This window comes from Bemisia tabaci, chromosome 6, assembly GCF_918797505.1.
Source record: "Bemisia tabaci chromosome 6, PGI_BMITA_v3".
Lineage (NCBI taxonomy): Eukaryota > Metazoa > Arthropoda > Insecta > Hemiptera > Aleyrodidae > Bemisia > Bemisia tabaci.
This window is the reverse complement of record NC_092798.1, coordinates 42092808-42113967: the sequence shown is the minus strand read 5'-3', so window position 1 is coordinate 42113967 and position 21160 is coordinate 42092808. Positions and strand designations below refer to the sequence as shown.

At 35.8% G+C, this 21160-nt stretch overlaps 2 protein-coding genes across 7 annotated transcripts in view; one reads left to right on the top strand and one right to left on the bottom strand.

The window, feature by feature from the left end:
• The window catches only part of LOC109036465 (uncharacterized), a 179213-nt gene that overhangs the window by 17069 nt on the left and 140984 nt on the right, over positions 1-21160 (top strand). The window contains exons 4-7 of the transcript XR_011900026.1: positions 4351-4553; positions 9525-9670; positions 12639-12826; positions 14345-14500. The gene's annotated coding sequence lies outside the window, so the exon portion shown is untranslated. The remainder of the gene's footprint in view (positions 1-4350; positions 4554-9524; positions 9671-12638; positions 12827-14344; positions 14501-21160) is intronic.
• The window catches only part of brp (ELKS/RAB6-interacting/CAST family member bruchpilot), a 164552-nt gene continuing 147999 nt past the window's right edge, over positions 4608-21160 (bottom strand). For 5 of the 6 annotated variants that reach the window (XM_019050690.2, XM_019050692.2, XM_019050691.2 and 2 more), the window contains 9 exons: positions 18672-20883; positions 14977-15228; positions 13606-13799; positions 12467-12539; positions 10946-11233; positions 10278-10438; positions 9022-9169; positions 8328-8435; positions 4608-7919 (listed from right to left, as the gene is read on the bottom strand). In XM_019050690.2, coding sequence (XP_018906235.2) covers positions 7872-7919; positions 8328-8435; positions 9022-9169; positions 10278-10438; positions 10946-11233; positions 12467-12539; positions 13606-13799; positions 14977-15228; positions 18672-20883 — 3484 coding nt within the window. In that variant the 3' untranslated portion in view covers positions 4608-7871. Of the gene's footprint in view, positions 7920-8327; positions 8436-9021; positions 9170-10277; positions 10439-10945; positions 11891-12466; positions 12540-13605; positions 13800-14976; positions 15229-18671; positions 20884-21160 lie in introns of those variants that run through there. The other variant, XM_019050695.2, reaches the window with a different exon arrangement.

Genomic DNA, 21160 nt, shown 5'->3' with positions numbered 1-21160 from the left:
CTCTCCCTCCATTCGGACTTAAGTAGCCTGAGCGTAATATTTCTCATCACACTAAATACACAGGCAATGGAGATGTTGCATGTGGATGGAATTTGCGATTTGACTGTTGATTCTAGTGTAAGAGTTCGCGAGAAACACGATGGTGCCACTGGTTTTCTCTGAAGTCAACTCCCAAGCTCAAAAAAAGCTCTCAAGTTGAGGCCAAAATGAAGGGGATATCTCACGCTATCCCGAGAGTCCACCTCTCCATCAAGACAAACTCTCCATGCAAAGATAGGGAGCAAATACCTTAGCAGGGTTGCCGTGTTTTCAGCTTTGGAGTCCCTAAATAAAGGGTCAATGTATTTGCTCCCTATCTTTGCATGGAGAGTTCGTCTTGATGTAGAGGTGGACTCTCAGGATAGCGTGGGATATTCCCTCCATTTCGGCCTCAACTTGAGAGCTTTTTTTGTGCTTGGGAGTTAATTTCAGAGAAAATCAGTGGCACCATCGTGTTTCTCGCGAACTTTTACTTAAGAATCAACAGTAAAATCGCAAATTCCTCACACATGCAACATCTCCATTACCTCATGAAAAGTTTCCGAAACCACGGCTTTTAGGTTCTTCTACACCACGAGGGGGACCACCATGCACAATCTTAGCAACACCTGATGGCGCCTAGCAGGTCTTGAATTTCCACTCCCGGGCTATTTCCAGCCTTCCTCCCCACAGGTATCGAATTCGATTCCGCTCGGTATCCTGCCCGAGTTATGTCACTCCGTCGCTCAAAACGGATTCTTCGCGGTGCAATATGTGCGGTTGACAGACCGGGAAACCACCCGCGCCCACGGCGTGTTCCGCACGATCGGACCGGCCGACGGAAAAACCCAACATGTCCATCCCTCGATGAGCCCTGGAACATACGCGTTCTCATGGAGCTCAGGGTTCATCAGGAATACGACTCGTGGGGTTTCGTCATCGATCGATCGAACCGAGCGAATTTTCCGCCCGAGTCGGCACCACCGAAGATAAGCCGGCCGGTAAGCGGTAAATAGAGCGTGGAACGCAGCGCCCCCCGTGGCCAAACCGGAGGAGAAGTACCGGGGATCCCGGTGGAGCCGCCGGGAAAACCCGGGTGATTTGGCAACGTCGCTCCTCGCTTTTTGCCGTTCACGTCAGAGATAGTGTCACTTTTCCTGCCCCCCTCCCCGCGGCTTTTCCGCGCGGCAGTGTGGCGTGACGCTGGCAGGGAATCCTGATGAGGTTTTATCGAGGAAGATAAAACCTCAGAGTGAAACCTCCTCGGAGGCGATCCAGGTCCGTCGTGAAGGGAGCGAAAACCACTCAAGTACCGAGGGGTTCACGTTGGAGTTGGGTGGTTTTGCCCGGCGGCGCCAGGAAGAGTTGCGGTCGCCCCGCAAGATTCGCCGGAAACCTCGCGAAAACCGCGTTCTTCGTTCCCTCGGGAATCGGCGGAAGAGTGCCGGCCGTACCAAGGAAAAACGCCGTATGAACCTTTAGGCGTTGCCAAATTTCAATGGTAAATCACGAATTGTCGGAAAAATTCACTGGGAAAAAAACACATTGGATCTGGAGTCCAGACTCTTAAAAACATCGACACGAAAAAATACTCTCGATTTAATCAGATTTAAGCTTACATCAAGAACCAAGCCTCTTAATTTGAGCGGATTTCCTTTTGATTTAAGCTTAAATCTGATTGAATCAAGAATCCTTTTTCCTGTCAATGTTTTCAAAAGTCTGGACTCTAGATCCAATGTATTTTTTCCCCAGTGTTTGTGAATATTTATCCTCCATTTTCCAGATAATTTTGTTCGCAGTTTCACCTACAGTTCCTGAAAATTTCAAGGGAAAATATTCATAGTTTTCTTCAAAAATAAACGTTTTATCGAAGGAAATTTGGCAACTTGAATGTTCATACGGCGTTTTTCCTTAGCATGGCAGACTATGGATGTGCTTCTTTCTTGGAACTTTTTCGCCTGTCAGCGAATCGATCATGAAAGTTCGCCGAAACCGCGGCTGCACTGGTAGCTTTTTTCGCTGCGGGGGGTATTAATGCACTAGTTCTACGATCCGTCATTGACAGTGATTAGGGTAGAGTACCTTGAAGGAGAGAGTATGGATATCTCGCCGCCGTTCTCGCAATGGAGGCCCTAGGACCCAAAAAAGGGAGGAGCCAATCAAAATCCATACCCATATGGAGATACTCCATCAAGGTATTGTAGATCAGGGTAGCTTTGCTAACAAGGAATATCAGGATATGTGGATATGAGCATTCAAAGGTCACTAGATTCCTCTGACAAGCAGTTTATTTTCTAAAAATTCATGACTACTTTTTCCTTGAAATTTTTGAAGCATCCGCTGAAATTGCGAAAAAAACATTCCAAAAATTTTTAGACAAAATATTCACAATTTTTTCGAAAATAAACATTTCGTCAGAGGAAATTTGGGTAACTCCGATTGCTCTTAAGGCGCTTTTCTTCAACACGGCAGGACAGGTAACCGCTCACACCACTCCGGTCTACGGTTCCTAGGGAGCGTATTGGCGTAATGTAGGAGGAAGTTCTTCTTGTGGTAAGAAAATTTGGATAGAAAATGTGGGCTTCAGTCGAAAATACACAAAAAACTTGAGGGAGAGGGGGTGGGAAAGCCTTACGGTTCAAAAATCCTGAAAATCGCTTAAAAGGGCAGTCAATTAATGGACGCATTTAGACGTAGATACCTAAATACTTTATTCGATTCTAGGGTTTTCGGGATTCTGGGTACGCGGGTAAGACAGGGATTTTGTCGTGACTGGGGAATTTTTGGGAATTCGTGCCAAATGTTGAAGAATTTGAGAATAGGTGAAACGTTGGCCGTCAGTACTTTTTGAACAACTCCTTTTTTGGGTGTTTTTTTCTCTTTAATTTGAATCTCTGCAAGTGGAAATAAGTCCGCAGTTGAGCAAAATTAGCGTATTAAAAAAAACCCGGTTTTTTAAAAAAAACTATGATAGTTCCAATGCTTCTATTTTGAGAAGGAAACACTCGCACAGGGAATTCATGAAATAATGATCACACGTTTCATACGTATTCCGATATTACACAGTCAATGTTAAAGTTTCCCGTGATTTTAGAAAACTATGGCATGTCGCTGTCAGATTAGAACGAAAAGCGTTAGATGTGAAATTGTGACGATTTTGTTTCGTGCGGCGTCACTTAACAATGTCGAGTCCAGTGAAATGGCTCGAAGTAACCGTTCGTGAACGCCTTGTGAGTATACCGCTCGCTCAACACACTTTAACTATTAGAAGGCTAACTCATGCTTAGCAGGCGTTTTTGAGTCCCTCGAATTACCGTGCCGCGTATATTATTGTGCGGTCGCTTATACTATTACAAAAATATCCCTTGGGTGAGGAATGATCTGCCTTTTTCGGAAGTAAGAAAACAAAAGCTTTTTGAATGAAAGGATTATTTTTCCAGAGTGTCTACAAGTCCGGAAATAGTACTGATTTTTTAAGGGCGGTCCGGAAGTACTGAAAAAGTGCGGAAATTCCGCAAAAAGGATCCGGAATTTGTTTTAATTTTTTGTTATTTTTGCCGCAATTTCAAATTGTTGACATTTTTCTAATTTTGCCAAATGGAGGTACCGAAAAAGAACGGAATTTTTCTGTTGGAGGAGGTACTGAATTTCTTGAGAATGTACTGAAAAAGTACTGTAAAAGTACTTATTTTTGACCAGCCTGTTTTAGTAGACACCCTGTTTTCTCGCCAGCACCTTTCACAAAGGAGGCAGAAGAGCTCACGGAAGCCAAAACTAGTCATCCTCCAGGCTCGAACTTATTAGCTTCATTTTAAATGGCTCCTAAATCGTCCTCTAAATTTCACAGAGAATCTACCTCGAGAAATATTCAAAGTAAAAAACGAAGGCCTGGACTCTTTTTTGGTGTTTATGCTTTTATGTCATGTAGCCATGGTCGTAAGTTGTGTCACAATTTATATTGATGCTCAGCAATATCCTGAAAATGTTAATCTCTCTATCGTATATTCTTAGCTTCTATCTTTATACCTTTGTCGCCTATTTTTAAAACTAAGTATATACATTTTCTGTGCAAAACTTGGACTTTTTTCTTAAAAAAAAATCAGTGAGCAGGAATGCTTCAATCATTTTTCCCATCAGTCTCTTTATTTTCTCTGGGGTTTTGAAATTTAGTTTTGCACTGGCCTCTGCACCGTCTCCTTACTTTTTGTTTGTACTCGTATGTATTCGGATCCTTAATTTATTCATTTATTTTTTTGAAGGCTTAGTGTAAAAACATGTAAACAATGTCTCTTCTGTCGTTTTAATCATGTCACATTTTTATCTTGTTTTCAGGCAAGTTTTTTTCAATTATGCTGCCTCAAAAGGCTCCACAATCAATGCCATTTTGAATGCAGTAGTAACCCCTGATACCGATGCCATACATATAGTATAGGAGGAAGCTGAATCTGCAGGTTGATGATGTCCTTACAAGGCGACTGAAAAAGAGAGGATCTGGTCAGCCTGGTAAATGCAAGTTACCGCTTGTGATTACTAAGGTAAAGTACCTTGAGTTTGGTCCAGTGGTAAGGAAGAAAATAAAACTCCATATGTTTCAACATTTGCATTACATTGAATGTATTTTAATCATTTTATAATTAAGTAGGTATGTCTTTAATTCTATTAGACAAAATATGATTCAAAATGACAAGTAGTGATATGTCTTACAAATGAAATGTTACATTTTTAAGCTTAAAATAAAAATGGAAATGCAAAGGAGATTGAGAGCCAGATAATGCAGGTGTGCTAAACGAAAAATTTTCCTTAGCCCCTTTTTAATTTGGACAACATAATTGTTACCAGTAGAGAGGAGAGTTCTGTTTAAGGCTTTTTTTAATGGATTAGGCTTTTTTGCAGTCACCCACGGTGATATTAAACAACAGAATTTTAAGTTTAACGACTGTTAAGTATGCACAATTGAGTTGATCTAAAGTTTGGTTGGAATGGCATAGTGCTAAGTATGAGAGAATAGGTGTCTTGTGAATCTCAGGATGTGTAGGTCTGCAACAGAATACAGTGGAAGGTTTTGCTAAAGGCCTCTGAATAGCGTGTTTAAAGTTGCTGTCATTCCTTGAAACAACTTTAAGGTTGAGAACAAAAAATAAAATCCTAATCCCAGCAATATTTTTATATTTACGCTATTTTTTAAATAGTGCTTCAATAAGAAACCAGACATATGAATGGAGTTGAACTTTGCAACTCAGTTTTATCAAAAGTTTTTAAAAACAGATCAAAAGAAAAATATTAAAATTTAATGGCACTACTAAATCAGATGTATTAAAAATGTTCTCATCAAGCATTACAAAAGACAACTTTTAAGAAAGGTTAAATTTTAGTCCAGAGCAGGGTGGGCATTCCTTATTTGAAAAAGAAATTGAGGAACAAAGAAAATGAACTGCTGTTGTCAAAAGTTTGAAGGGGCATCCAAAAATTATTTTTAATTCTTTATTGTCACAATATTAACAATTTCCATTATTAATATCCATCACTAGTGAATGGATGTTGGCAAAATGAATAGTAATTTATTCAGAAAAGATTCGCATAACGAACATGAAAAGTGGATTTATTATTAGTTCAGTGTAATGAGATATTGCTTTGGAAAAGCTTTTAAACGTTTGAACAAAAATCATGACCTTAACTTAAAAGGAAAGAGACTCAAATGAATCAAATCAAATGAACAAAACAACAACTATCAATAATTTCATTTTATACACTTATTACAAACTTTATAAATAATAAAACATTCATGTATAACAATTATAAACAAGTATGTAACACATTAAATCAAATGTTAACACTTATATATATGATGATTAGTGTAACAAGTGAATGTCTAACAAGTAGCAGGACAAATAAGAAATTAAGTTGTTTAAAAATTACTCTTCATGGTTTTTATAAAATAAGGAAAAATATTTTACAGCTTTTCTTTTCGAAAGAAAAAAATAATTTTCAGTCGAAATCATCAAATTCCAAGCAGTCAGTGTCATTAAAGTTTTTGACTTAGAATAGCAAAAATAGTCATGGCTTAATAAATATTTAATGGGACAGTTTCATTCTGTTTATTGTAACTCAAAGAACAGTAATTGTAGAACGATGTCAAAGTCTTACCTAACAATGCTTAATTTAATATAGAATAGAAACAGGCTTTAAATTTAGGTATAGGTAGAAATTCCTTTAATTTTCTCATCAATGCTTATAACTTCTTCATCCTGTTAGAAATTCATCTGGAATTATTAAAAGTAGAAAGTCTCTAGCAGTTTATTTTTTAAAAAATGCCAATGTGAAGAATACCTATGACTTTTTTCCGATTATCAAGTTTTTTTTATTATTAAATGTATTATATGAGATGATTGTATTTTTCGATGCAGTTAATAACATTTGCTTAAACAATTCACGACTTTCTCTGGAAAAAAATGGAAAAAGAATTTACTTTTATCGCATTAGTTTTCAACAGTAAATTAAATTTGTGAACACATTAACAATGCACAGAATTCTAATCCACAAAAATGAAAAAATAATAAGATTAAAAAATTTGAGTTTTCAAAAAAATGCTAATCGGCAAAAGTACAAACGAGATCAAAAATACTTTGGTCAAATTTCAGATCATTTAGTTAGGCGTGGTTAAGTCCAACCCCAAATTCAATGCTTAAAAGCACCACAGCTTGGATTAAGTAGTTAGAGAGTGTGTAATATTGCGCAGTGAGCAGCTCAGAGCTTAAAACAAAATAACACAACAATTAATATTTTAGAATTTCTCAATACGCAAGTTGTGAGCCTCTGCCTGCTGCTACAGAGCGAGGCGCAGATTTCAAACATCAATATTTCCAAACTCTAACAGCCTTATCTAAGATGCAACGAATGCATTTCATTCTCATGGTTATCAAAGTTGTGTATTGTAATCCATGTATGGTAATACATGTGAGTGTATTTATTTCTGCTCCAAGCAATCAACAAATCAGAAGAAAATGTTGCAGATGAAAGGTTAGTTCTTTAGTCGATCTTTGACAACCAAGAACTAATGAAAGTCAATGCAGGAAGTTTAATTTGAATTTCAAATCCTTACTAAAAATGAGAATATTCAGTCAGTAATTAGCACAACATTGGTAACAAAACCATGGAATTTCACGGATAATTAGGATTAACAATGTATTTCGGTATGAAAAATTTTGACTTAGCGATTTAGCTTGCGATACTTCCACCGATTAGCGTCAATAATCAATGTAAGGAGATCTCAAAAAATACATTTTCATGTTTTATCGTAAGTTTGCTTCATAAGAGCAGGTATTTTAATGATCTTAAATTGCTAGAGGCATCAGTGACAGTAGCAACCTGTAATTGTGGAAGTGGCTGAGTATTCACCTAATTTATGTATGATAGGTGAAATGAAGCTTTTTGAAAAACTAGGGAAACCAGACAAGATTATCATCTCAGAGCCTTTTTTCAAAATGTGATCATACCTTTTTCTCACAGCCTACTCTTCTGAAACAAACTTTTACATGCTTTAAAAACAAATCATGTAGTGACCAAACTGCAAAACCTAAGATCAATTGAAATATACAAATCAATGGATGCAAACTCTAGATTTTTAATGGAAAAAAAAACAACAACCTTTAAAACCGGAGAAAAACATTTAGGAAGGCAATTTCCTTCATGGTATATTTGCAGTTTGCTCACTGGCAAAGTATTTTTGTACAGGATTGATAATGACGAAAAGGCAGTGAAAATCGCATCTTAAACACTTATTTACAAGATCTTTGTGCGCTGAAAAAGGAAAGACTACGGAAATTTTTACACAAGGTCAATTTGTAGCTTTCGTTTCATGTTTTTTCATTCTCAGGATGCTTTGTGGAGAGTTTCCCGTTCATCTGAAAGTAGATGGAAACTTTTGTTAATCAAAATGGGGGGTATCGCATTGACAACTTTCAAATAATGATAAATGCATGACATCCTCAAATTATTACTTTTACTATGTTAGAAACTTATTCAGTTTGTTAGTGTCTGAGGAGTTTGCTCTTGACAACTACGAAAGTTTATTTAAAGTTAGAACCCAAGAATTTCAAGCCGAGTACAAATTTTTTTCACAGCACTCGCCTAATGATGAATATCCGTCAAAGACCTCATGTGGCGCTAGTCAAAAAACATCCTAACTTGCTCTTCTAGTAGCTATATTTTTAGCTAGAAAATGAGTTTGTTGCGCTAGTCACAGAGTCAAGTCTTGGTGGCTAAAGCTCATAGACCAGCAAAAAACAAAAATAAATTTTAGTTACACTTACACTTGAAAGTTTTGTGGACACAGGTATTGAGATTTCCTCATCATCAGTGGAACCACTCGAACTGCATGCATCATGCTTTTCTTGGATTAAAAATGCACTGTTCTCCGTCTAGAAGCAAACATAGTACTGTGTTTAATTTTGTAGATAGTCACATTGCTGAAGTCGTCAGTGGAATTAAAGTGAACAATATTCAGGTTCTAGTCATATTTATTACCTATGTGACTATGAGTGAACAATAAAACTTTTTGTTAACAAAGTAGGACAAATCCTCTTGTTTAGCTGGAAGGTATGTTAACAATAAGTGGGAATCATCTTACATTTGAAAAATGGATTCATTTGGAAAATGATTTGTTTGGAATTTTATTCCTCAAACTACAATTCAGTAGAACAAATAATTGACTTCGCAATTATTTTTTCCCGCTTAATTTACCGCTGATCAGGATTAATAAAAGCCTCAAGACATTATCTCTACAATCCTGTAAAAAGGGAAGAAATTTTTGATACTGGTTGGAACTTCTCAATTTTCATTCAGTCACCAGTTCTTTAATTTTAGTATTATAGAATTTTAACCCAACTATTTTCATTTGCAAACTATGATTTCCCACAACATATTGCATAACAGTGACAAAGTTGGCTGCTTGCAAATAGTCCTGAAAATTTTTGAGCATTGAAAAATGTTTTATGAGATTCCTACCTCCAATTTTAGTCTTTGAGTAAGACGTGTCCGATCAGTTCTTAGTCGTTCAGCTTGTGCTGCTTGTTTGGCCGTACGAATACCTGACATTTCCAGCAAGGCTAGGTGAGCATCTTTCTCGCTTATGGCTGCCTCCAATGCCTCTTGTCTGTAAAACAAACATTTGAAGTTTCTTTAAAGAACTAATAAAAAAAAAAGTATTATCAATCTTGGAAAAATTCACTGAATTGAATTCATTTACACCATCAAAAAACGGTCTTATGTAGAGTGGACAATGGTTCCAAATAAAAATGTATATCTATTTTCAGCAGATTGAGTGTAAAAACACCAAGATTATGATGCTTCATTTGTTGCTAAATAAGTGCAGCTGATAAAGTGGTAAAATTATTCAATTGATTCTTGCATTGTAATGGTACAAGTAAAATTCAGGTTTTCTATTCTCTATGACTAACCTGTTCCAAAATCCTGTTATTTACTAATTAATGGCTACTTCTTTTTTTCAGAAGTCTAACAGTGCTAAAATAATAGACAATCAGCCAAAAAGACAGGTGAACATAATCAAATCCTGTTTCATTTTAACATAACTAAGATGCCTGCTCTCCAAGTGCAATTTCTCCTCCTCCATCTCGCATTTGTTCACTTTATCAAGGTAAATTCTCCGCTCAAGTAATGTTTATGTAAATTGAGTGTAACTAGCCTTTTTTTTTCTTTTGGCACCAATTTATAGGTCCATGTAACTTCAGAATTGAAATCTGTTGATAGCTGCAAATATGTAAACGAGAAAAAAAGTCATGAAATTGGCAAATGTTTGAATGAGAGATACCTACAGGTTGTGCATAAATGCAGAAAGTTCTAAATTGTAAAACAATTATAAGAAGGCTACAATAATACAGGATAGCACTAAAAAAATACAGGAAATTTGAGAACGGTGTCCAACATTTCCAATGTCATATGCGTTGGTGGAAGCGGCCCTCCTAAAAGTGATGTATTCATCACACTACTTATGAAAGATTATGAAAGGCAGAAGCAAAACCTGCTGCTACAATCATTTTCTAAGAATTATGTAGCAAGTAGTCCACTCTTTTGCAGTAAAAAAGTGCCTACTTGATGTTTCTCTAAAACAGATAGGTACTCTCTTCGTCCAATGGTTAGGATGATATTCTTGAGTAGTACTTAAAGTTTTCTGTAGGATAATAGTAGACACTTGACTCAGGGAACTTTTTTGCCACATTTACGGAAATCATGTTTAAACTTACTTCATCAACATCAATTCCCTTAAATGTTGCTTTCGCTCAGTGGTCAGCTCTGTCAACCTTTGTTCCAGTTCTTGTAGTCTTGTTATTAGTGGTCTACAAGTAGTGCATCTCAATGTTCGTGCTCCTTGTATTGATAAAAATCGTTGTTCAAGAGTGTTAACCTGAAGCATAAAACAATGTGTATCGTTAGTAACATAATTGTACTTCTTGCTTTTCCAATTCGAATCCATGAAAGAAGTTGCCAATAAAGTCTGAGTGGTTTGTCTGATATTTGTAGCTCAACTTTCACTGGTGAATTTTTTTTTATCCTAATGATTTGAAACAGAATAAAAAAAATTTATATTTCTTTTTCACCAGAATTGCTATAGATTTTTATCAATAATGATATTTTATGAGAGTCCTTTGCACAAATCATCGCTATTTGCGCAAGTGAATCCTGTGGGAATATAGTTCTTTAAAAAAAATTGAGACAAAACTGCACCTCTAAAAATACCTAAACTTTTTCCTTAATGCCTTTCAGGTAGATTTTTTTAGAAGATACTTTAGCCTCAGTAATTTACTCAGTTTTTATCACCTCTAAGAATCCTTGTCCGTTTATATTCTTAATTTCTGCTCTGGACCAAATTTACATTCTGTTTAAATTTACAAATCTGCTGTCAACAACTCACCTTCTCTACAATTCTTTTTCTCCGCGTTTCTTCCTCCTGGAGGTCCCTTTCTCGGCAAGCAGTGATTTGAACACTTTCCTTCAACGCCTCCTCCAACTCTTCAATTCGTGCATCCTTCAGCGATACCACATCCAAAAGATCCTCCAGTTCGTCGATACTGTGACTTTTTAAAGCTTCCTCCAGACATTTCACCTGGCTCTCTAGTGCAACGATTCGCTGTTGCTGTTGCTTGGAATCGTCGGTCACGCTTTTTATTTCCTCTGAATTAGGGATGCTATCGGAGGTGGACTAATAACGCAGGGATTGGGGTGAGAAGACAATAAAAATAAAAATTGCGTAAAAAATCAACAAGAAAAGTAAAAATATTTACAGAAACAAAAAATGGAGACTTCGGTCTGTTGAAATCTTTTATAAAATTATAAACGAAACAAAAATATACAGATTTTTACAGTATTAACACTTCACCACAAAACAATTGCTAAACTATGTTTAGTCACGAAATATTTCTTTACAAAACCTCCAACTACGAGTATTTTGCAGAAGTATGTACAACAAAATATTAAAATTACGAGACTATATTTTGGGCTAGTTTAATTTATTCTTTGGTTTTAGCTGTGTCAGCAACTTTAGTCACTGTAGTTTAAAACGATATGATTTAATGCTTAACTCTCAAAAGAAAATAATTAGGCTAAATTTTTAAGGGTAGATTTGCTTGGATAAAATTTATTAGAGTAAGCATTGTAGTGTACATTTTGTAAACAAACATAATTCTTTTTTTTTTTTCAATGCTTTTACGTCAGTCGATAAGAGTTATTTGGTAAAATAAATAAATATTAAAAGAATACTTAATATTTTTTGTCTTAGTCAATTAAAATCTATCACAAGAAAGTAGACACAGCTTCTGCTAACTTAGAAGAAGCTTTTTAAGAAGCCAGCAGGACCAGCCTGTTTGTGATGAGTGTTAAAAACCAAAATTAAAATTAAGAAATGGAAAAATAAAACAAGAACCAAAATCAATAAAATAGAAAAGAAAATGTGCATTTAAATTATAATCATAACAGTGGGGATGTAGGAAACAACAAGGTTTTTTGAGGAGGAAAGGTAGGTAAGGAAAACAGAGGTAAAAGTTGATTAGTATTGTGGAATTTGCTCACAAAAAATAATCAAGCCAACAAACCAATGTCCAAATTAAGGATTTTTTATAATTTGATTAACTTTTTATTCAGCACCTCCTAACATGGGTATGTACCACTCAACCTTTGTCGAAAGTCTTGCAATTTTTTCTGGAAGTTTTGAAAAATCAAATTGACTCATTTATTATTGCTAACATTGTGACTCATTTATTATTGCTAACTGAATGTTTCCAATTATGTTTCAATGACGAAATCTTATCGATTTAGGCAATTGGTTTGATTGAGTGTTTCTACTTTAATTTATTACTTCTTCTCACGGAATTTTTTATCAATGATCAAAATCACTCAAGATCCGAAATGTTAAACTGTTGAGAAGAAAATACATTACCTCGTCATCTTTTCGTCCTTGTGCTCCAGCTGCCGCAGCATTTCGTAATTTTAACTGTGCAGCTTTCAGTGCTCTGAAAATTTATAAAGGTTTTTTAGTTTCACTTTCCAATAAATTAGAAGGTTTTTAAGGGTTTATGTTTACTGAAACACTTTTCTTGTTGTCTCTTCAGGTGTAAAACGACGCGACTCGTGCCTACTGTCCTGGAACATGTCCCTCTACCATCAGGAGCTCCAACAAAACTGCTCTTAATGCCATTTGACCGCTAGCTTAAGACTCCAAACCTGATGCAAGAGATGCCTCCTCAAGTGAAGAACTGTCGGATAACAGGCTCGACATCTTCTTTGATAATTAAATAAGGTAATATTCTATATTGACACTCCACAGATTTTTAATACTAATAGGGATTCTGCTCATGCTAAGACTACTTTATACATGATGTATTCTTTGTCAAGGTTGTGCTCCAGCTCTGACGATTATTGTGCATCTTGATAGATGCCAAGGTCATGTTAATGTCATTTTGCAAAGAGAGGAACCAATAAGAAGAATCAAAAATCTTATCCAGAAATATCTCATTGTCAGTCAATTTTTTAACGCTAATAACGATTACAAACTAATTTGAAGAAATTATGATCATAGTCAACTCACAAGTGAACATGAACTTTATAAAGCTCATCAAAGAAACCTTCACACCTAAGCTTGTTGACACAGTCCAACAAGCACTGGCTTTGTTTTCCTCTTCAATCTTAAATACAGAGATAGTTCGTCGCTTCAAGAAATTTGAAGTTTCGAGGTGTCATTCTTGATACGATTGTGTCATTGAGGGTCTCTTTGTTGGGCAACAAGTTTGATTAAATATGCCATTATTGTGGTTGAATTGTGCGGGGTTCTTTTGCTTGAAAAATTAAATGATTACATCATTCTCTTGTGTCCTTTTTCCCTGTTGATCTTTTGCAGAATGAAATGTCAATTTTCTTCAGTATGTCATCCCCAGAAGTTTTTCGGGATAGTATTTATTTGGCATGGTAATTTTTTCATAGGGACAGGTAGAAAACTTATAATGGGTCAATCACGTAAGGAAGGAAAAACAGGGATAAATAAATTAAATTGAAAAATTGTGAAAATGCGGGTTTACTTACTCTTGGAGGTCCCTAATTTGTTTTTCTTTGTTGTTTTGCTCTTCTTGGGTCATTTGAACTAACTGTAAAAGTCTTTCTGTTTCCGTTTGAGCTCGTTTTGCATCTTCCCTGCTCTTTTCTAATTCTAGTTGGTATGCCTTTAGTTCCTCCTCCAATTGTCTCACTGCTTCAACATCTGCTCCTGATTTACTACCCTGTAGAGGAAAAAAAAACAGAAAAATTGCAAATTTAATATTAAATGCAGGAATCTCACAAAGAAAGACTCAAATTTTTGTCTTTCACGAATTTTTTAGATCACCAAAATCAAGATTTCAGAAACTTTCAACTTTGATAGAAAATTTTAGTTTTAGTAGAAAATTTGAGTGCTTTCAAATCAAGTAATAGATCGTGCAAGCCGGCAGATCATTGATCGGATGAGGAAAGGGAATTTGTCAGTTTGACTGAGGGAGCTCGGATGGAAATTTCATTCTCAAATATTTAAACAAACACCCTGAAATATCTCCAAAATTATACTTATTTCAAAAGTTAAAGTAGTCTGAGAGCTAAAATTCAATGTTGTTCAAGGTTTATAGCTATAATATTGTGTAATGTAGCTAAACTTTTCGTCAATTTCATCAGAATTTTAAGCCATCTGCTTGAATTATTATTTTGTAGTTTCATTGAAAGACTTTCTCTGGATGAATTGTTTCACAATTACCTATATTTTTCCCCCAATTAATTAATAGTCACTTTTTTTCAGGAGTTTGCAGATAATGAAAGCAAAAACTAAAAACTGAGTGAATGCGAAACAAGTCTTATTCCCACACAACCAAAACACATCTTTCCATATGTTGTGCTGTGTTCTTGTCTCAAGTGTTCAACCAAATCAGCTCATGGGTGGTAATGCATCACTCAGGTAATGTACCCAAAAGCTGCTTGTGCCTATTTCTCTTGTAAGAATTTTTAAGATCTCAAATAGTTGAAAATTGAAATTTTTCAGTCCTCAAAACGAAGCCCACTAATGGCTAAAATAAAAAAATCCATCGCTCCCAAAGCTCTATTTTCTAGGAGGTAAAACATACTCTTCATTTTCCAAAAAGGTAAAGAAGTTGTTTTCAGTAATTCTGTGCTTTAAAGTCATCCCCTGATTCTATTTAACTTAATCTTCTGTACGTATCAAGGAAGCGTCTTTAAAACATTATACTTATTTCAACTATCTCAAAGCCAACAAAAATTGAAATACCATATTTTTAGACTTTAATCACCAAAATGGAAGAGAATCTTTCTTCAGGGTACCTCACAGAAGTCATTATTAGCTTTCCTTGTTTCAATAAAAAAAGAGAACAATTTCATTGAAATCTGTCCCTAAAAATTTGTAATTCGTCTACTTACTTTTTGAGCTTCTAACTGGTCCAAGTTTTCTTTTCTTTTCTTTAGTTTCAATTCTAAATCTGCTAGTGTTTTTTCCTTATCCTCTAACTGCTTGGCCCTTGTGTCTATTCCTTTTCTATGTTCATCTAATTTTCTACGTTGATTCTCTAGTTGCTTCTTCTGCTCATCAAGTTGTGTCTTGAGAGCGGAAGTCTCTTCGCCAGCTTTCGCTGCGCCAGCTGCGATCCTCTGATTGGCTTCGTGAAGTTCCAGCTGTAACAAATATGTAAACATTAAAATTTAGACAAGCTTCCTAAATTTTTGTTTTCATGATATTTTATGACAATATTTTCCATAAAAATTCCATCTAAACATAACATGAAAAATAGTTAGGCATGCACATTTTTGTAACCTATGCAGAGCTTAAAAACAAAGGGGAAAAAATGAAAATTGCGGCAACCTTTTTTCAAAAAAGTCTTTTTTTCAAATGTTTTCTGATCAGTGGTGTTCCATTTTACAGGACCCATTTTTTTCTGATTTCACTCATATCCTCTCATTATCCTTCATCCAAAATGTACATGTTCACAAGATGAATGAACTAATTGCCTCCAATCATGTGTCATTCCTGATTAAGAGCACCAACGTAAAATGCATCCTTGAAAACCTTTAAAGATTTTCTTAATGCTCCGAACAAGATGAGTTTAAACTTTCAAATTAACAATACACAACAGTCACATGCAGGTATTCCATAAAATAGGGAGCAATAATAGTAAAGTGCGATAATAAAGAAAAAGACATAGTGATAATAGAAAGAAATGAAAAAATCCAGCACTCAAGATGACAGTAAACAATTAATAACATTTGTCATTTGCATTTTTTCCTTCGGTCAATGACAGGTCAGTACGTGCTGAACGAAATTAATAACTAGACGGAAAAAAAGTATTATAATTTTAACTATATTGCTGGGTGATATTAACACTAGCCAGATATATGGTTGAGACAACTATAAATATGGCTGCACTTATTTTTTTTACATTTGTTCACACTTTTGTACTGTAACGCAGAATTTTATGATTAATCAAGAATTGTGCCACCTGTTGTTTAAATCATTTTCATATCAAAACAGAGTGTCTATGACGCTGAAAAATCTGAGAAATCTGAGGAAAACGGAAGAAAATATTTACTCAACAATGTTTGCAACTTCACAGTAAAGACCGACTTTGATTTGATTTTCCATTATTTTTAAAACTTCAAAACCGTCGGAACAAAGACCTAAAACTTTGTAATTCAATTGAAAAAAGTCTCCTCTACAGTTTAGAAAGGAATTGCCTCTCATTTTTCTTGTTCTCATTTACTTTTTACACTTCGACAGATTGCTGATCAGAAAAGTCTGAAAATTTTTTTCCTGCAATCTTTAGACATTTTGGGAAGTAGAAACGGTTGTCCAGGATTCAAAGTTATTGCATTTTTGAGATCAAAACAATCTTAAGGTTTTTAAAATGATAAGCAAGGGTGGCTCATAAACATGCAAAGTGAAGGTTCTGATCGGAAATAAACGCATATGAGGTCCAGAATAACACTGCCATGCTGCAAACGTTGAATGGTCTATGACTTGTTACTAAGATTATTTTTCTCCAAGACATAGTCTATATTTCTGAAATTAATGAGCTGTAATTTTTGTATTATTTAAGTATTTAAGGTCATATTTTATTAGTCAAAACCTTAAGTCTGTCCAAAAAATTATTTTGGTCATTCAACGTTTTTCCCTAGCTCAGTAGACTAAAATTTTGTGCAGAAACTGCAAATGAATATGACACATAATGAAAAAGGAAGAAGAAGAAACAATAAATAAAAACAAATTACACATAAATATGTTAAATTCACTGTTATAATACAAATTAAATGCACTGAAATCAGTCGTGGCGCATCAGAGGGCTTTTCATGGGTTGATTTTAAAACAAAATGTTTTTCATGAGACTTGAGCTTCTCGTGTGTAGTAATTTCCATGAATTTGAAGTAAATAAAAAATGAAAAATATAAAACTGAAAACTGAACGATAACAACCGCTTAGTGGTTTGAATTCCAATGCTCTCATTTCTGATTTTGAGACAAATAAATTTTTTTTATATTTTGCTTTTGAAAATTTTTACTTCCAAAGTGAAAGATTAATTTGGAAGTCGCTGAAAAAAAAACCATTATAGAAGAATAAAAAAAAATAAAGCATTAAAGACAAAAAAAAACTACACGGTATCATTGTATCTCAGCAATAGCACGTTCTGATATGATGAGGGAGAATGACTAAAAATCAACGAAAGAAACAAAATAATAATTGATCTCTGGAAAAAATAAAGCAAGAAATCAAATGCTAAAAAAGCTAATGGTGATTAGTTTTTTCATTGAACTTTCATCTGAAAGAGCTTGAAGGGAAATCTAAATTTTTTTTTTTACACTTTCTTATGTGAACATGTAGTATTACAAACTGATGAACGTATGAAAACTGCCAATGTTTCAAAGATTTATGTTTTTTCCAGCTTCCCTAGAAATATTTGAAATGCAAAGTAAGCAAATGTAATGTAAATGAAAATCTTTCATGTACATTTAATAACAATCCTTCCAGCTGATTGAAGTATCTTAAATAGCAAAATACTGATAGATACCTGTACAGATGAAGCGAAAAATGTACTGGAAAATCATCCAACATCCGCTTCTTGTCACAATTACATTGCAAAACATCAAAAAGATCAAAAGAGACAGGAAAAGAAATAGAAGTGAAGTGATAGAGAGCAAACTGCATTCGCAAAAGAAAGATGAAAGAATCACGAAAGAATGTAAACAGAACGGAGATGAAAAGACGAGCAAAAGAAAATGAGATCATACAAAGAGCAACATTAACGAGCAGAAGCAGGCATATGGGTTGGAGGATACCCAACTGGTAAAATCGAACATAAATAGGTTGGAAATTTACAAAAATTACTTTATAGGAGACCATTCTAAATTAAATCAATGTATTTACATTAGAAATGAAAGGAGGTTTTTTTTAAAGAATTAGGGATTTTGTTTTTTCCTGTAATTTGAATTATTTTTCCTAGAAATATCAAAGCAAGCATCTATGAAAGAAATGTTTGTGCTCATCAAGAATTCCATCTAAGGCAACTCTTTGATCCTGATTTAATTTAACATGCATTTATCAGGTACAAAAGTTACACCTACATCTAGGTGTGTGCGCCACTACCATACCCTACATGATTTTTCCAAAAGTGCTTATTACAAGACAAGGAAAGTGCTCATAATAATTTTTCTCTTTCATCATTTTTACGGGATCTCAATTTTTTTTTTTTTTTTTTTTTTTTTTAACTCACGATTCTCATAAGATTCAACGAAAAACTACCAACCAATCAAGTTTGATGTTAATATTCTAGAATTGAAAATTTTTTTTTTTTCTTCACTTGGTTGCAGAACCTCTCTGCTAGTGTAATTTTTTTTTTTTTCTGTGTACACAGGAGCATTTGCTGCTTTGTAGTGGAAATTGGAATTTCTTGGCATCAATATTTATTTCTTTGTCTGTAGGCATAATCTTGAATCCTCGTTTAAAACTTTTTCTTCTCAAGTGAAATTGTACTAATAGATTATCACTATCAAACAATAAGATAACTTGAAGAGTGCACGTTCAATCTAACATCAATGAGAGAATAAGTTTGGGCTATCCTCCAACTCACCTGGTTTCTCTCGAGCTCCTGAACAAGCATTTCTAATTGCGACTGGAGCCGATCTTTCTCCACACTGAAGTTCTTGAGTTCCGCGTGTGCTTTTTCCAATTCTTTGAGCAACTTCTGAACGTCGCCAGAAGCTCCAGCCTGTTGCGTCTGCAACTGTTTCTCCAATGCTTGTACGCGCTTAGCGTAACTATCTTTTGTCTCCGCGGTCTCTTTTTGTGCCGCTTGGAGTTGCTTCTCGAGCATTTGTACTTTCTTTATCATCTCATTGCCTTGACTCGACTGCTGCGATAGCATCTGGACCTGTTTTTGTAACTCTGCTGACTTCTGTCGTTCAACCTCCACTATCTGTTGCCATTTTTCAAGCTCCTGTTCCATGATCTGTTGCCGCTCGCGATTAACATTCTGCGACAGCTGTTGCAGCTGCTGTTGGAGTTTAGCCAGCTCGCGGTCCTTCGCTTGCAAGTGCTGATGCAGGTTCTGGATATCCTGGTCCTTAGCCTGCAGTATTTGTTGCAGTTTCATCAGCTCTTGGTCGGAAGCTGCTTTACTGCTGTCCTTATTTCTACTTTGGTCAGTCTTGAGTCGCTTGATTTCATCTCGCTCTCGACCGAGTTCTGCCTCTGACTGCTGCAGCTCTTGTTGGAATGTCATTAGCATTTCTTGGGATTTTTCCAGCTGCAAAACTAGCTGGTCTCGCTCTAAAACTAGTTGTTTCCACTCGTCCTCCATTTTAGTCATTTGGTTTTCGATCTTCTCCAACTGCTGTCCGCGTTTTTCTGAAACGCCAGCCATCCTATCTCTGTCACGGCAAGCTTGTGCGTATTCCTGTTGCAATTTCATGAACTCTTCTTTCAGTCGATGATCACCGCTGTGCTGCGATGTTTGTACTTGTTCTAAGGCTCGTTTAGTTTGATAGAGTTCATTCTCCAGGCGGACTTTCTCGTCAGAGATCTTCCTCAGCTCGGACTGAGTCTTTTCAAGCTTTTCATGCATCCGAGTTATTTCAGTTGACATTCTTTCGAATTCTATCTGTGTTGCTTCATTAGTCTCCTGGTATTTTCCAAGATGCTGCTGCGATTTTTCCAACTCCCGGGTAAGACGGCCGACCTCCAGCTCAAGTTTCTCTCTAACTTGATTCGTTTGGTTCAGTCGTTCCCTAACACGCTCTAGTTCTGCGTCTCCGACCCTATTTCGCTCGGATTTAAGGTGCTCGTTTTCTAATTGCAGTCGCTCAAGTTCACGTGACATCTTTCCTAGTTCCACCTCGACCTTCTCTCGTGCTTGTTGAGTTTTCTCCAGTCTGTCTCTGAGCCTTTCAGCGTCCGCATCTTGCGGGCCTCTGCTACTCAGTTCATTCTTCAGTCGTTCGTTTTCGAACATTGTCTTCTCATGTTTATCGCGAATCTTCTCACACTCTATGTGGATTCTTTCTATTTCTTTTTGGTGTTTTTCGTGTAAAGCCACCAGCTTAGAAATCTCCGCCTGCCGCATTTCAACTTCCAATTGTAACTCATGCAGTCTGCTCTCTAATCTTTCATTGTTCTTACTTAGCTTCTCATTTCGTTCCTGTTCGTAATTATATTTACCTTTAATCATCTCACAACTCTCACGAAGTCTTTCTATTTCCGCTGTACTCTCTTGGAATTTCCCGACCTTTGCTGCATATCGTTCGCTCTCTTGCTTTAAGGTTTCTGCATCAGAGCGGTATCTTTCAAGCTCCAACTGTGCCTTACGGAACTCTGTTTGAAGCTTGTCATTTTTGTCGTGCATTTTCTCGATTTCAATGGATAACCTTGCTATTTCCTCCTGGCCCTTTTCATATGCCGCTTGAGATTTTGCGCTTTGATTGTGGGCGCGTTCAAGCTCAAATGTAAATCGGTCACTCTCTGCCTGTAATTTTTCTCGATCTGCTTGCAGTCGTCGCAGTTCTATCTGGGATTTGTCGTAGCGCTCACGCATCATTTCTAAGTCAACGCTCATTCTGTCAATATCGTCCTTAAATTTGTCCTCTGTCTCTTTGGTTCTACCTAGTTGAAGTACAGTTCTATCATAAAGCTCTTGTACACGTTGCAACTCTTCCTGCAACTTGCGTTGTTCTTCGCGAGCTTTTGCTGCTGCCGCTTGCGCTTTCTCAATCTCTATGTCGTTTCGAGATTTATCAGATTCTGCAGCTTCTACTTTGGTTTGAAGGCGGTAAACTTCACTTTGTATTCTGGAAAAGACAAAAAGTTTGACGTATTAAAAGATGAACAAAATTGTCATTCTTTTCACTACTTTCTTTTCTGATAATTTTGCTATTTTATTAGCTGGCATACATTGGTTTTAGATTCTTCTCATCAACTTCTACAATACACAGTGCAAAAGCACCTCTTTTTTGCCGTGAGTTTTTTTTTTTTTTACCTCTGCTCAAACTTTTATCTGTGAGCCTTTTTCGTGAGGAGTTTGAAAGTCCTAAAAATTTATGTGAACAAATTTGTTGATTGCAATAT